Source organism: Saccostrea cucullata, unplaced genomic scaffold (genome assembly GCF_032062105.1).
Source record: "Saccostrea cucullata isolate Sc308-1 unplaced genomic scaffold, CSIRO_AGI_Scuc_v1 ctg35, whole genome shotgun sequence".
Lineage (NCBI taxonomy): Eukaryota > Metazoa > Mollusca > Bivalvia > Ostreida > Ostreidae > Saccostrea > Saccostrea cuccullata.
The window spans coordinates 486-12,023 of record NW_026930622.1 but is presented as its reverse complement, the minus strand read 5'-3'; the positions used below and the strand labels follow the sequence as shown (position 1 = coordinate 12,023).

The window sequence follows — 11,538 nt, the reverse complement described above, 5'->3', positions numbered from 1 at the left end:
CATGGTAACAATCACCAAAGGTGGTGAAGAATTTTGACATGAACCAACAATGCATTGCATAGTCTTATCAAAATAAAACACAAGACTTCAACAGTGTGTTACCTTTGATATTGTTTTATTTGTTGTAGCACTTCATCTCCATTACATTCTTGGAATATGTTTGGTGTAATAATTTCCTGATGTATAATAAATACTTGAGAGTTAGAGGTATTGAAAAAATTAATAGAGTGTTAATGGATGGATAAAGTTTATGACATGGGTCACGAGCTCATCAGGATCCGTGTAACAATGGCTCCACACATATCTCAAAGGCAGAACAGGGATTGTTTATTTCAAACTTTGTCACAACATCGGGATGTAGCACTCCTATCGTCCCAATGGGTTTCCCTCTCAAAATGACTGTCGCACAACGCCCTTGGAAATAGGTTGGATCTAAATAAACATGGAAAATAAATTTGAAAAAAATGCAAATATTGTATGCTGTGAACAAAATCAGGAGTTGTAGTAGAAAATGTATATTATTACATTTCATTAACATATACATGTACATGGACTCCACTGAAATTCTACAAATTAAGACTGTAAATGTATTATATTTAGCATGTACAATATCTAGCAGATATTGATTTTTGAACAAGTTAGCAAAATTCTGATTTTGGAGATTATGTCTATATGTGGAAGACATTTATAGCGTTGTACTTGTATTTTAGCAGGTTTCTCGCCACCAAAAACTCTAAATAGAATACAGATGTAATACGTTGACAGTATTAAGGTAACACTAACCATCGGAGGCTTTGATGTAGTATCCTTCGTCTCCCTTCTGGAATGGAATCTCCATCAGCTGCATGACTCTGTCCAGCAGACCCTTAACAATCTCAAACCCTGAGGACTTATTGTAGTTCACAGCACATATCCACCGCTCATTCCGAGCTCCAACATCTGTAATGTGATTCAGAGATTAGTAAGGAATAGTGTGAACAAGAAGTCTGTGAGCCAATGCTCACTAGTAATACCCCCGCTCTGATGTGAATATACATTATCATGTTAATATCAAAAGTTCAATTACAGGCAGATGCACAGATAAATAGGAAGTTGACATCAGATTCATATAAAATAGATCCAACCATATGGCATGCCTCAACAAGGTATATGCTAAAATTTCAAAGCATCTGTAATGAGTAGTTTACTGAGAAAACTGCAACGAAATTTGGTATGTATGAAACAGACAGATGCACAGACAAACAGAAAGTTGACATCAGATTTGAACAAAAATAAATCACGTCATATGGCATGCCATAGGAAAAATTTTGTTAAAATTTCAAGCATCTGCAATGAGTAGTTGCTGAGAAAACTGCGACAAAAATTTGTCATGTATAAAACAAACAGTCCCACGGATAAACAGAATATTGACGTCAGATTTGAACAAAAATAAATCCCACATATGGCATGCCTCAGAGAAGATTGTGTTAAAATTTCAAGCATCTGCAATGAGTTACTGAGAAAACTGCGACCAAAATTTGTTATGTATGAAATGGACAGACGCACGGATAAACAGGAAGTTGATATCGGATTTTAACAAAAATGAATCCCAACATAAAGCATGCCTTGGAGAAGATTGTGTTAAAATTTCAAGCATCTGCAATGAGTAGTTGCTGAGAAAACTGCAACCAAAATTTGTTTTAACCGGACGGACAGACAGACACACAAGGGTAAAACAGTGTATCCCCCCTCTCCTTCAGAGCGGGGATATAATAAGTTTAATACGACACTCGTGAACTCCTATGACTTTCACCTTCCCCAGAAGTCATAACCTGTCTTATTATCATTAACCCTCAAGCCAAATGTGATCTTGTTTCATTCCACAACAAAATTATAGTGTGAAGAACAATTTTACATTTCAAATCCAGTGACTTGATTGAACATTGTGTAGGATTGTTACACCAGCTGATTACCAGTAATCTTTGTGTCTAGTATAATCTTTAAATAATTCTCTCCTTTGAAGGTATAACTAAAGCAAGAATTCATGATTTCTGAAGACTCCGACCTGAACCATAATCAAATCACAATGGTATAGGGTTGTTTCAAATATTCTTCTCACAGACTACCTTTCTAACTAGTACAGTGTATAATCTGTTGATGATTCTCTACTTCAAAGTAGTGGTGAGCCAAGAATTTTACTCCTGAATCTGTCTCTGCCCTGAAACTTGCGACATTGACCTCATCTAAATTCCCTAGAATAGGATCAGGATGTACCTTTCGATGATACGTATTCTCCAATTCAGAATTGTGGCTGGAAAAGTATTTTAAAATTTGGTACCCTGTGACCTTCACCTCATCAAATTGACCTCGGCAGATAGTCAAATACCTCTGATCAAAGCTACAAGTAGCTTTGATCAAGTTTGAACTCTTTTCATGTATCTGGTTTCTGATTTTATGTTAAGACAAGAACTTGACTTTTCTTATTCCTTTCTTCAAATAATTTTAGAGATCTCTACATATCTCTATTAAGAAGTGGTAATTTGAACAAACCCTCAAGATTTTGCTTGCATTGGGGTATAATAAAGCGCAAAAAAAATTTCAATTTCACAGTACCTCTTTTAGGGTCAGTCACAACAATGTCAGAGATTTCAAACAGCTTAAGTGGCAGTGGCATCCCCATGTTTTTATTGATAGTTTTCAGTATTCCTGGAAGCAGTGTTGTCCTTGCAACCTGTACAATTAAGATTTATCTCCTTTGAAGCATATGCATGAAAACAATGAAAATCATTATTTATTTTTTTGAAAATCCTGAACACAACAAACATTTTTTTTTTTTACCTGAAATTCCAGTGTTTTGGGATTGGCAATATGAGCTGTATTAATGTCTTTGATATCTTTTCTTAATTTCTCTCCTAAATCATCTCGGGAACACTGACAAGGAAAAGTATATCATAACAAGAGTACAAAGTGCAATTTCTCTCGCATTCTCTGTCTAAAAATATTTTATATGGTAAAGCAGAAGAAATATTTTTTTTGATCTGTTTGGTCTCAAAAATATTTACCAGAGCAAATGTCAAAATCTCTGTGAAACCCGCTGCAGCAATCTCCTGTCTCAGTAAATCAGATAATTTGTTGATAGGGGACTGAAACACATGTACAAACTTAATATTAAGATTTTACATATATAATATACATGTACCTGCACACTATATTTTTCTTTTTTTTTTACCTCTTTAATTTTTAAAGAAAGCATTGATTACTTTCTTTCCAAATAAAAAGATCAAAGAAAATACTGTCAGACTAAATGTGATCAGAATAGATTAACAATAAGTAAAGGCATTAGGTAGTCTTGAGATTCTGACCTGGTTTCCGATACAGTTGGTTTGGGGAATCGTTTTTTCTATGTTGTTGTACCCGTAGGCAATGGCTACATCTTCCACTATATCACAGGCATGAATAACATGTACCACAGTTAAAGAATAAAATAAATCATAGGATATTTCTTCTTTTCTAGATATTTTTGCATAAACTTGGAGCTCTGAACTCTAACCATAGTGTATACAAGACAACCATGAGTCTTTCAAAAGTAATAATTTCTGAAACAATAGAATCCCTTCATAAACACAAAATAATCTTGTAAACATGTGTGTATGAATGTCTTGTAACTTAATATTTTTCAGAAAAGTTATTCTATTAGCCAAACGCATTCAGCAACAAGTGTGAGATTGTGAGTACTCATAAATACAGCTTAAATTCATTGACCTATAAATGCATCATGAACAGATACATAATATTTTTTTGATTTTTGAAGGATATCATGCCTTGTGGGTGGGACCTCCACCATAATTTTATTGCCACTGTCAAAAGGAGTCGACTCCAAACACATTCGGGTCAAAAGTCTGGCCATCTCTCCAGGAGGGATGCTATCAAAATAGGAAAACAGGTTTTTTTTTTCCAATTCCTTGTATAAATATTACTGTGTATTGTGTTTCTGTCTATTTGTAAACACAACTAAATTTTATGAACACAACTAAATTATCCCCCTTTATTTTTATTAGAAAGTTATACATTTGTACATTACATCTTAACTAAAAATATTGGTCAAAATTTCACTTTCAAGGATTAACTTTCGGTGATGTACTCCACTGGATTTACAAACGTATGTAAAACTAAATATTACCAAATTCCTATCTTGTTGTTTGTTTCTGATACATCTATTTCTTCCAGCCTATAGTGAAGTTCCTTGAAAACAAAAATCATATGGCAATTGTTAGTTTTTTCATGCATTCTGGAAATTTACTCTTTGGCTAAATTGATTTTAAATCACTAAATTTCTCCAAAATTGATTAATCAATAGATAAACTTACAGGGTACATAACACTAGTTCCACAGGGCTTCACAACTTCTACAGATTCTGTTCCTCTGCAATAAAATGCCAATCATATTAACAAATAAATCAAGTATATTTCAAATCCTAAAATCAGATTGAAACTTACAAGTAAATCATTAGTTCATTACCATGTGAGCACTTCACATATAAATAATACAGTATTTGAATCATCAAGCAGTACTTTTCTAAAGGATTGCAATGTAAAATTCCATGATGTTTCCCATATTAAAGTTTATATTTAGCAAAATTGTTATCAAATGCATACCCTAGAGAAGGTGAACATGAGTTAAGAATACAAAAGAACTTAGCATCTCTAAATGGTAAGCAAGGAGAGAGAAGTTAATTTAGAGCATAAAAAGGGCAAGCAGGTGCTCTCCTGTAATTTTAATCACTAGAAATGAAAGATTGCACTTACTCATTAGGTGGGGAACAATACTGGCCAAACATCGTGACAATCGTGTCCAGCGTAATCTTGGCTTTGTTGAGGTCGGTGGCTGTACACTCAATGAAAACATTCTTTGTTTCCAGTGTTATTTTACTGTGGTCCCCTTTAATAGGAAATAGAAATGAAATATTTTTATGATATTAGCAAAGATATTACCAATGTAAAATAATAATTTGAAATAATATTGAACCCAGATTCAATACATTGCAATATATTTTGAACCCAGGTTCACTTTTTATTGCCATATAATGACACCCCCCCTAAAATATTGACCCCAGTGAGTTCAAAATAATATAGTTATGATATATTGACCCGAGATTCAAGATATTATGGTTGTGAAATATGACCCCCTACTCTCTCAATTCATATTATGTTTTAGGTGGACATGAGAGACTTACCATTAATAATAGGTGGCATGGATAACACCACCCCTCTACTGTCATAGATAACAGGGTATACAGGCTTGTCCTGGATTATGTGAAGATACTGCTTCAAGTGACTCTCATTCTGGAAAATTAAACAAGAGGCCCATGGGCCACATCGCTCACCTGAGCACTAAGGGTAGGAAAAAGTAGAAAATGGCTTTTTATTGTAAAGTTTAAATCCAAAAGTAGTCCCATGACCAATCATGGATTTGCTATTTTTCAGAAAATGATTTTTAAAGAACTTTCCTATATATATCATTAAAAACTTTGGTCGGCCATTTTGGCCCCGCCCTACCCCTGGGGGTCATGATTTGAAAAAATTTGAATCTACACTACTTGAGCATGCTTCCATATAAATATGATGAATTATTCTTGAGAAGAAGATTTTTAAAGAATTTTCCTATATATTTCTATGTAAAACTTTGGTCGGCCATTTTGGCCCGGCCCTACCCCCGGGGGTCATGATTTGAACAAACTTGAATCTACACTACTGAGCATGCTTCCATATAAATATGATGATTTATGGCTTTGTCATTCTTGAGAAGAAGATTTTTAAAGAATTTTCCTATATATTTCTATGTAAAACTTTGGTCGGCCATTTTGGCCCGGCCCTACCCCCGGGGGTCAGGATTTGAACAAACTTGAATCTACACTACCTGAGGATGTTTCCCCATAAGCTTCATCTTTCCTGGCACAGTGGTTCTTGAGAAGAAGATTTTTTAAATATGCCACCAAATTTTCATTAATTCCAAATTATCTCCCCTTGAATGAGGGCATGGCCCTTCATTTGAACAATCCTGAATCCCCTTCACCCAAGGGTATTTTGTGGCAAGTTTGGTTGAAATTGGCCCAACGGTTCTTGAGAAGAAGTCGAAAATGTGAAAAGTTTACAGACAGACGGACAGACAGACAGCTAGACAGACAGACGGACGCCGGACAAAATGTGATCAGAAAAGCTCACTTGAGCTTTCAGCTCAGGTGAGCTAAAAAATAACAATATGTGCTCAAATTACTCTTCATTCTACAGGAATCTTTGCTATTTGACACCAAAATTCAAATTTTTAATCTTTACAGTCACATACGGTCAAACATTGTTATCTCAACTTCCATGGGAATGACAAAAATTGTATTCAAGGATTAAAGATACTGAGGTATAAACACATAAAAAAGTAGTTTGGGCTTTTCCCTGAATTTGACATATCAGTGGTATTTGGGTTGTTAATGTTTGAAAAGACAAAGTTTAACTGTACTTACAGAGTAGAGTTCCATAAGCTGTGGAGCTGTCTTTTCTTCTGTCTGATTCAGAGCCTTAAATTTGATTTCTGACGGGGGCTTAGCATCGTAGTAGAAGGGTCCTTTTATTGTGTCCAGGTCATGTGTACCGATGGCCACTAATGTTCTCTTCCTGTTACCAAATAGTTCACCAAATAATATACATTTTTGATTAAGACATTGTAAAGGTAAGAATAATATTGTCAATGGATAACAATTTCTGCTGACAATTTTCAGAAACCTACCGATAATTTCACTGTAATAAGCTGAGTAGAACACTCGATAGACTCAAGTACTTGTTTCCTACCTGCAGAGATTTTGGTGAAGCTTGTCTTGAAGGTCAATGAAACTCTTATATCTTTCCTGTAATGCACAATGTCATAATTTATTTTACTATCAATTAATCATAAATGCATGTTAGCATGTATCTTTCACTTTTAATTCCTCATATATACTTACAGGAGTAAGAGTGATATTTCTTAAAACAGCTGCCACTGCAAATGGTCTTACTTCTGCAGTCTATCAAGAGAAAAACACACTGTCATTTTTTGAAATCAGAGAAAATGAAATTAATCAGATATTTGTTTATTAATGAATACATACTTACCCTTGGTAAAACAATGAGCTTCTGTGTATTACCAGTCCATGGTGGGATGGCTTTATATCGTGGGGGTGAAATTCTAAGATAAAAAATAATAAGGATATAAGAATTAGTGGTAATTACTTCTTCAAATACTTGTATAATACATGTACAGTAAAATTTGTCTAATCCGGACTCTGAGTACTCCGGACTTTTGTCCATTCCGTCCGTAAATTTTAGTCCCATGCACTTCTTTAACAAATTCATTTAAAAAAATTCTGTGTAGTCCGGATACTGTCTATTCTGTATTCCGAACGGCCATACTGGTCCCTACTGCTCATAATTAACAGTAATTATTCCCTCTAATCCGGCCACACCTGAGTTACTTCAAAGCAATTAACACCTTTCGTGGGGAATGTGATAATCTGTGTTTACATTAGCATGATTATTAGTGCCATGAGAAACACAGTAATTGAAAAATATATTATATGATTAAATAACAATTAAAAAAAATTAATTGTTTTAACTCCTTTTAACATAATAACATAAACACAAAAGTATATGTACGCGATTTACAAATTATAAATCAAATACATTCAAATGGCGCCATGACAATTGCTGTCACATTGAATGAGGTCTTTGACAAGTCCGCTTCTTAGTAGGCCTATATTATGCACATTTTGATTGAGGAAACATTTCACAAAACTTCGTGAACATATAGTCAGTCATGTGAGACTATTTTATAATTTCTAGACTCCAAAATAAATTGATTTCATCATTTGATTTTATTTATGATATGTATATGATGTACTTTTTCGAAATTGATATTTTCCTGCATTTTTCCTGCACTCCGGATTCTGTCTAATCCGGCCAAATTTTATGGAACCAGCGGTAGCCGGATTGGACAAATTATACTGTATTTCTTTTTTAGAATCAAAATACAGAATCATCAACTAAATTTTCCTTACTTTTCTAAAAACACCAGAAGCCCCCTGACCAGTCCTTCAATACACAACAAGTCATACCTACAAAAAAATTCCAATAACTGGTATGGAATCTGAAGGCTTATTTCAATATATCTTTTTTTTTAAACATGAGTTTAAGGTTTAACAATCATGGCAGTGTCTAACCTGTTGGCACCAATTTCAATCTTCCATTCTAATGCAGCTTCTGGGTTTTCTGTTATTTCCTTTTCATCCTATAATCAAAACAAAAGTTTTGAAAAAATGCTCAAGATTTTGTCACTGAACCGGTACATTATATGCTGAAATATACATACTGCCTCCTCTGGTTCTACTCCAAACTCAAAACATAGTTCGTCAAATTCTTCAAAGGCTGAAAAACAATTCAAAATATTTTAAATTATGAATGTCGCCAAAAGCCACAGTTTTTGATTTGCTCCTACTTGTCAATGAATAGAGAAATACTTTAACATGCATAGATTTTCCTATAAATAAAAGTACAATTACGAGTATATGGCATAGATGTAAAACCTTTTTATCCATGAAGCCTTCATCAATTCATCAAGTTAATGTTATCAATTTTATTTAAATATTAAAAGAAAATAAAAGGGGGAAAATGAAACCAGAATCTCTGGTAAGACTAGTTTATATTTTTTAAAACAAAGGAAAAGTAGCATTCAGACAAGAAATTGTGCAACAGCAATAAGCAGAATAATATTCTTATGTTACACTGTAATTAGTCTCTTTTATGGACAAGATTTATTGCAATCAGACTAAAACTGTAGGAGGAGTAGTGTTTAAAATGTATTTCACAGAAAATTCTAATTTAGTAATATTTACATTTGCAAATGTTTTCCTTTACATAACACTACTGAAGGCAAGCGTTTTTATAACTGTGTAAATACAGGTTTGGGGTCAAGAGGTCATAGATGTGCGTTTGGATAAACGTTCCACGTAATTTCTCTGTGACGTCATAAAGGGTCGACGCGCGTTTAGTAGATTACATACATGCCGTTGGGTTTGAAAAATTAACGCATTTCACACGTTAAAAGTAACAATCAGGCAAATATAAAGTATGAATAAGTCACAAATGTAAATATAAGTAATAAGGTATCATTTTTTGAATTGAGATGTAAAACGGGTTGACACATTCAAATCTTCCATAAAGCCCTTCGGGCTTTATGAGATTTGATCACGTGACCAACCCGTTTTACATCTCAATAAAACTCAAAAAATGATACCTTATTTCTTAAATGATTTCACTACCAATTTTCAAAATCAAAAAACGATAAAAGAATATTCTATGTATCTTAGTTTAGCCTCCTATTGTGCTATCCTAAGTAATACTGAACTCTTTCCAAATCTGATTCTGTATGAGGATTACTGTTTTGATATTGTTTACAGATACATAGATAACTAGACATTTAGGTGGACAATGGAAACCCATCGCCTCAGTCCACAGTCCGGAGTCTGCTCATAGCTCTCTTCTATAAGAGAGGATTGTACATTTTGGCCATGGTTTGTGACAATCATGGAAACTTTACTATTGCAATAAATCAATAAAAATTAGGGAAAATTTGCTCCATCTTAAAAATAATTTTTTTTTTAATTCCTATAATACTGTTTGATTACATGTATAAGAACATTTTCAATATCAAAAGCACTGACCAAACTGATCACCAGTTATTGCTGTTTTTTTTCTTTTGTAAAACATTTTACCTATGAAGTTTAAAGTAATTGGACCTGAATAATCTTTTTTTTAAATTACCGGGTATCTGACAATTCTTTTACAATTTGTGCACAAAAATGATTTAAACGTTCTAATTAATACCAAAGAAAGGAGAATGTTATTTAACCTACAATAGAAAAGGATAGAATTCTTTTGCACTTGGCTTGCATGGGTGATTACCTGTACAGTTAGCATTGTTTATATTATTCAGTATAAATGGACTTTAAATGATTATAAATTAAAATGGAACAGTTACTTGTATTTTATACATAATTTAACATCCCTTCCTCAGTAGTACATTTCAGATTACATCAGCACTTAATTCACAAGTTCACTGTTTACATCTAAAGTTACTGTAAACCAACTTTTATTCATGAAGACTTTATTTCATGATTTACCGGGGTTAAACTAGTTCGCCATGATAAATTTTTGCGATCAAGCTCTTTTTGATCGGTTGTTAATAGACACAGAGCCAGACACAGACACGAGAAATATTTGTAATGACAAGGCTCTCGTTCACGAAAATTTCTCGCACACGAATAAAAGTTGGTTTACAGTATTTCAATGTGTTTGAAAAATTCACTCAAAATATACTAATTCCATATGAAGTGTTTGTTGTCAGATGTAAGATTATACATGCCCTACTTATTATTTCTTCCTGGTGTCTAAACTTCATATATACACTTTCCAAAAATAAAAACATTCAGAAAAAAGAATTTCAAACAGACAAACACCTATATAAATGTTGGACTAAATCATATTTTAAAATCTCAATATACTGTCAAACTAACTTATTAAGTATACCTGAACTTTTTTAACAAGCATATGTCACAGTTACAGTAAATGATGCTCGTTGTCACCTAAAAAATAATATTGTCAAATCTTACAACGCATTTTCATACATCTGATGAATTCATGACTACATATATCCAAGGCCTTTATTTTATAGTATAGAGGGGTAGACTGTGTCATTTACAGAATCCTACAAGATGAATTCATCTACATATGCTTTCTGTGTCAAGTCCTACAAGCATTCATGTTTCTGACACTTGTGTTACGGTTTACCATTTCAGTGATGATGCAAGCCAACGCAAACTGAGGACTGCCAAATGTATGGTAAATATTCACTTACTGTAACGTTTTCCAAGAGCTTTAAACAATTCTTCCTTGTTTACCGAAATCGTTGGCATCCTTCAGTTTGATCAGAAATGTCTATCCTATAAATTAAAGAAAAACAACAACAAATGCTTACGATACCGTCACCGTACGGAGTGACCACACGCCGGTGCACGGTTGATAATTTTGTACCTTCTTACGTTAGAGAGTTGATTATGTGCTAGACATTTAGATTTCTATTTGCAGCATTTAAAGTAGTGAATGCTAGTGATTTCTTATTTTAGATTTTTAAATTATTTGCCATGTTACCCACACAAGTAAATTATCAGACAATACTTACCATTAGGAGAATATTAAAAATAAAGGTACAATTTAATCGGGATCAAGATTCGGCTACTCTGAAGCAGTCGATGCATCTTTTTGGCATACAAAGTCCATGGCTGCCACAAGACTCAGGAGATGTCGCTTAAAGATCATAATCATATTGCTTGTTGTGGTATTTTTACTTTATTTGTATTTTCAAAAGGGTAAGTTTTATTTTTTTTTAAGAATGATTGAAGGTTAAGAAAGAAACAGCTTGTAGTTGAGAGGGAAAGTTTAACTACTCCCTGTGAACAATTCTCAATCTGGGTACAAGCAA

At 33.5% G+C, this 11,538-nt stretch overlaps 1 protein-coding gene across 1 annotated transcript; it reads right to left on the bottom strand.

The window, feature by feature from the left end:
* Positions 1 to 98: 98 nt before the first annotated feature.
* LOC134229308 (phenylalanine--tRNA ligase beta subunit-like) lies at positions 99 to 11,095 on the bottom strand. Its single transcript, XM_062711026.1, has 19 exons — positions 10,915 to 11,095; positions 8,371 to 8,426; positions 8,222 to 8,289; positions 8,060 to 8,116; positions 7,119 to 7,191; positions 6,971 to 7,030; positions 6,819 to 6,874; positions 6,494 to 6,644; positions 5,213 to 5,321; positions 4,785 to 4,917; positions 4,347 to 4,401; positions 4,160 to 4,221; positions 3,796 to 3,902; positions 3,342 to 3,442; positions 3,042 to 3,122; positions 2,818 to 2,910; positions 2,593 to 2,710; positions 784 to 939; positions 99 to 432 (listed from the first exon to the last, which is right to left on the bottom strand). The coding sequence occupies exons 1-19, from the start codon at positions 10,970 to 10,972 to the stop codon at positions 272 to 274; spliced, it is 1,755 nt and encodes a 584-aa protein (XP_062567010.1). The 5' UTR covers positions 10,973 to 11,095; the 3' UTR covers positions 99 to 271.
* Between the last annotated feature and the right edge of the window lie 443 nt (positions 11,096 to 11,538).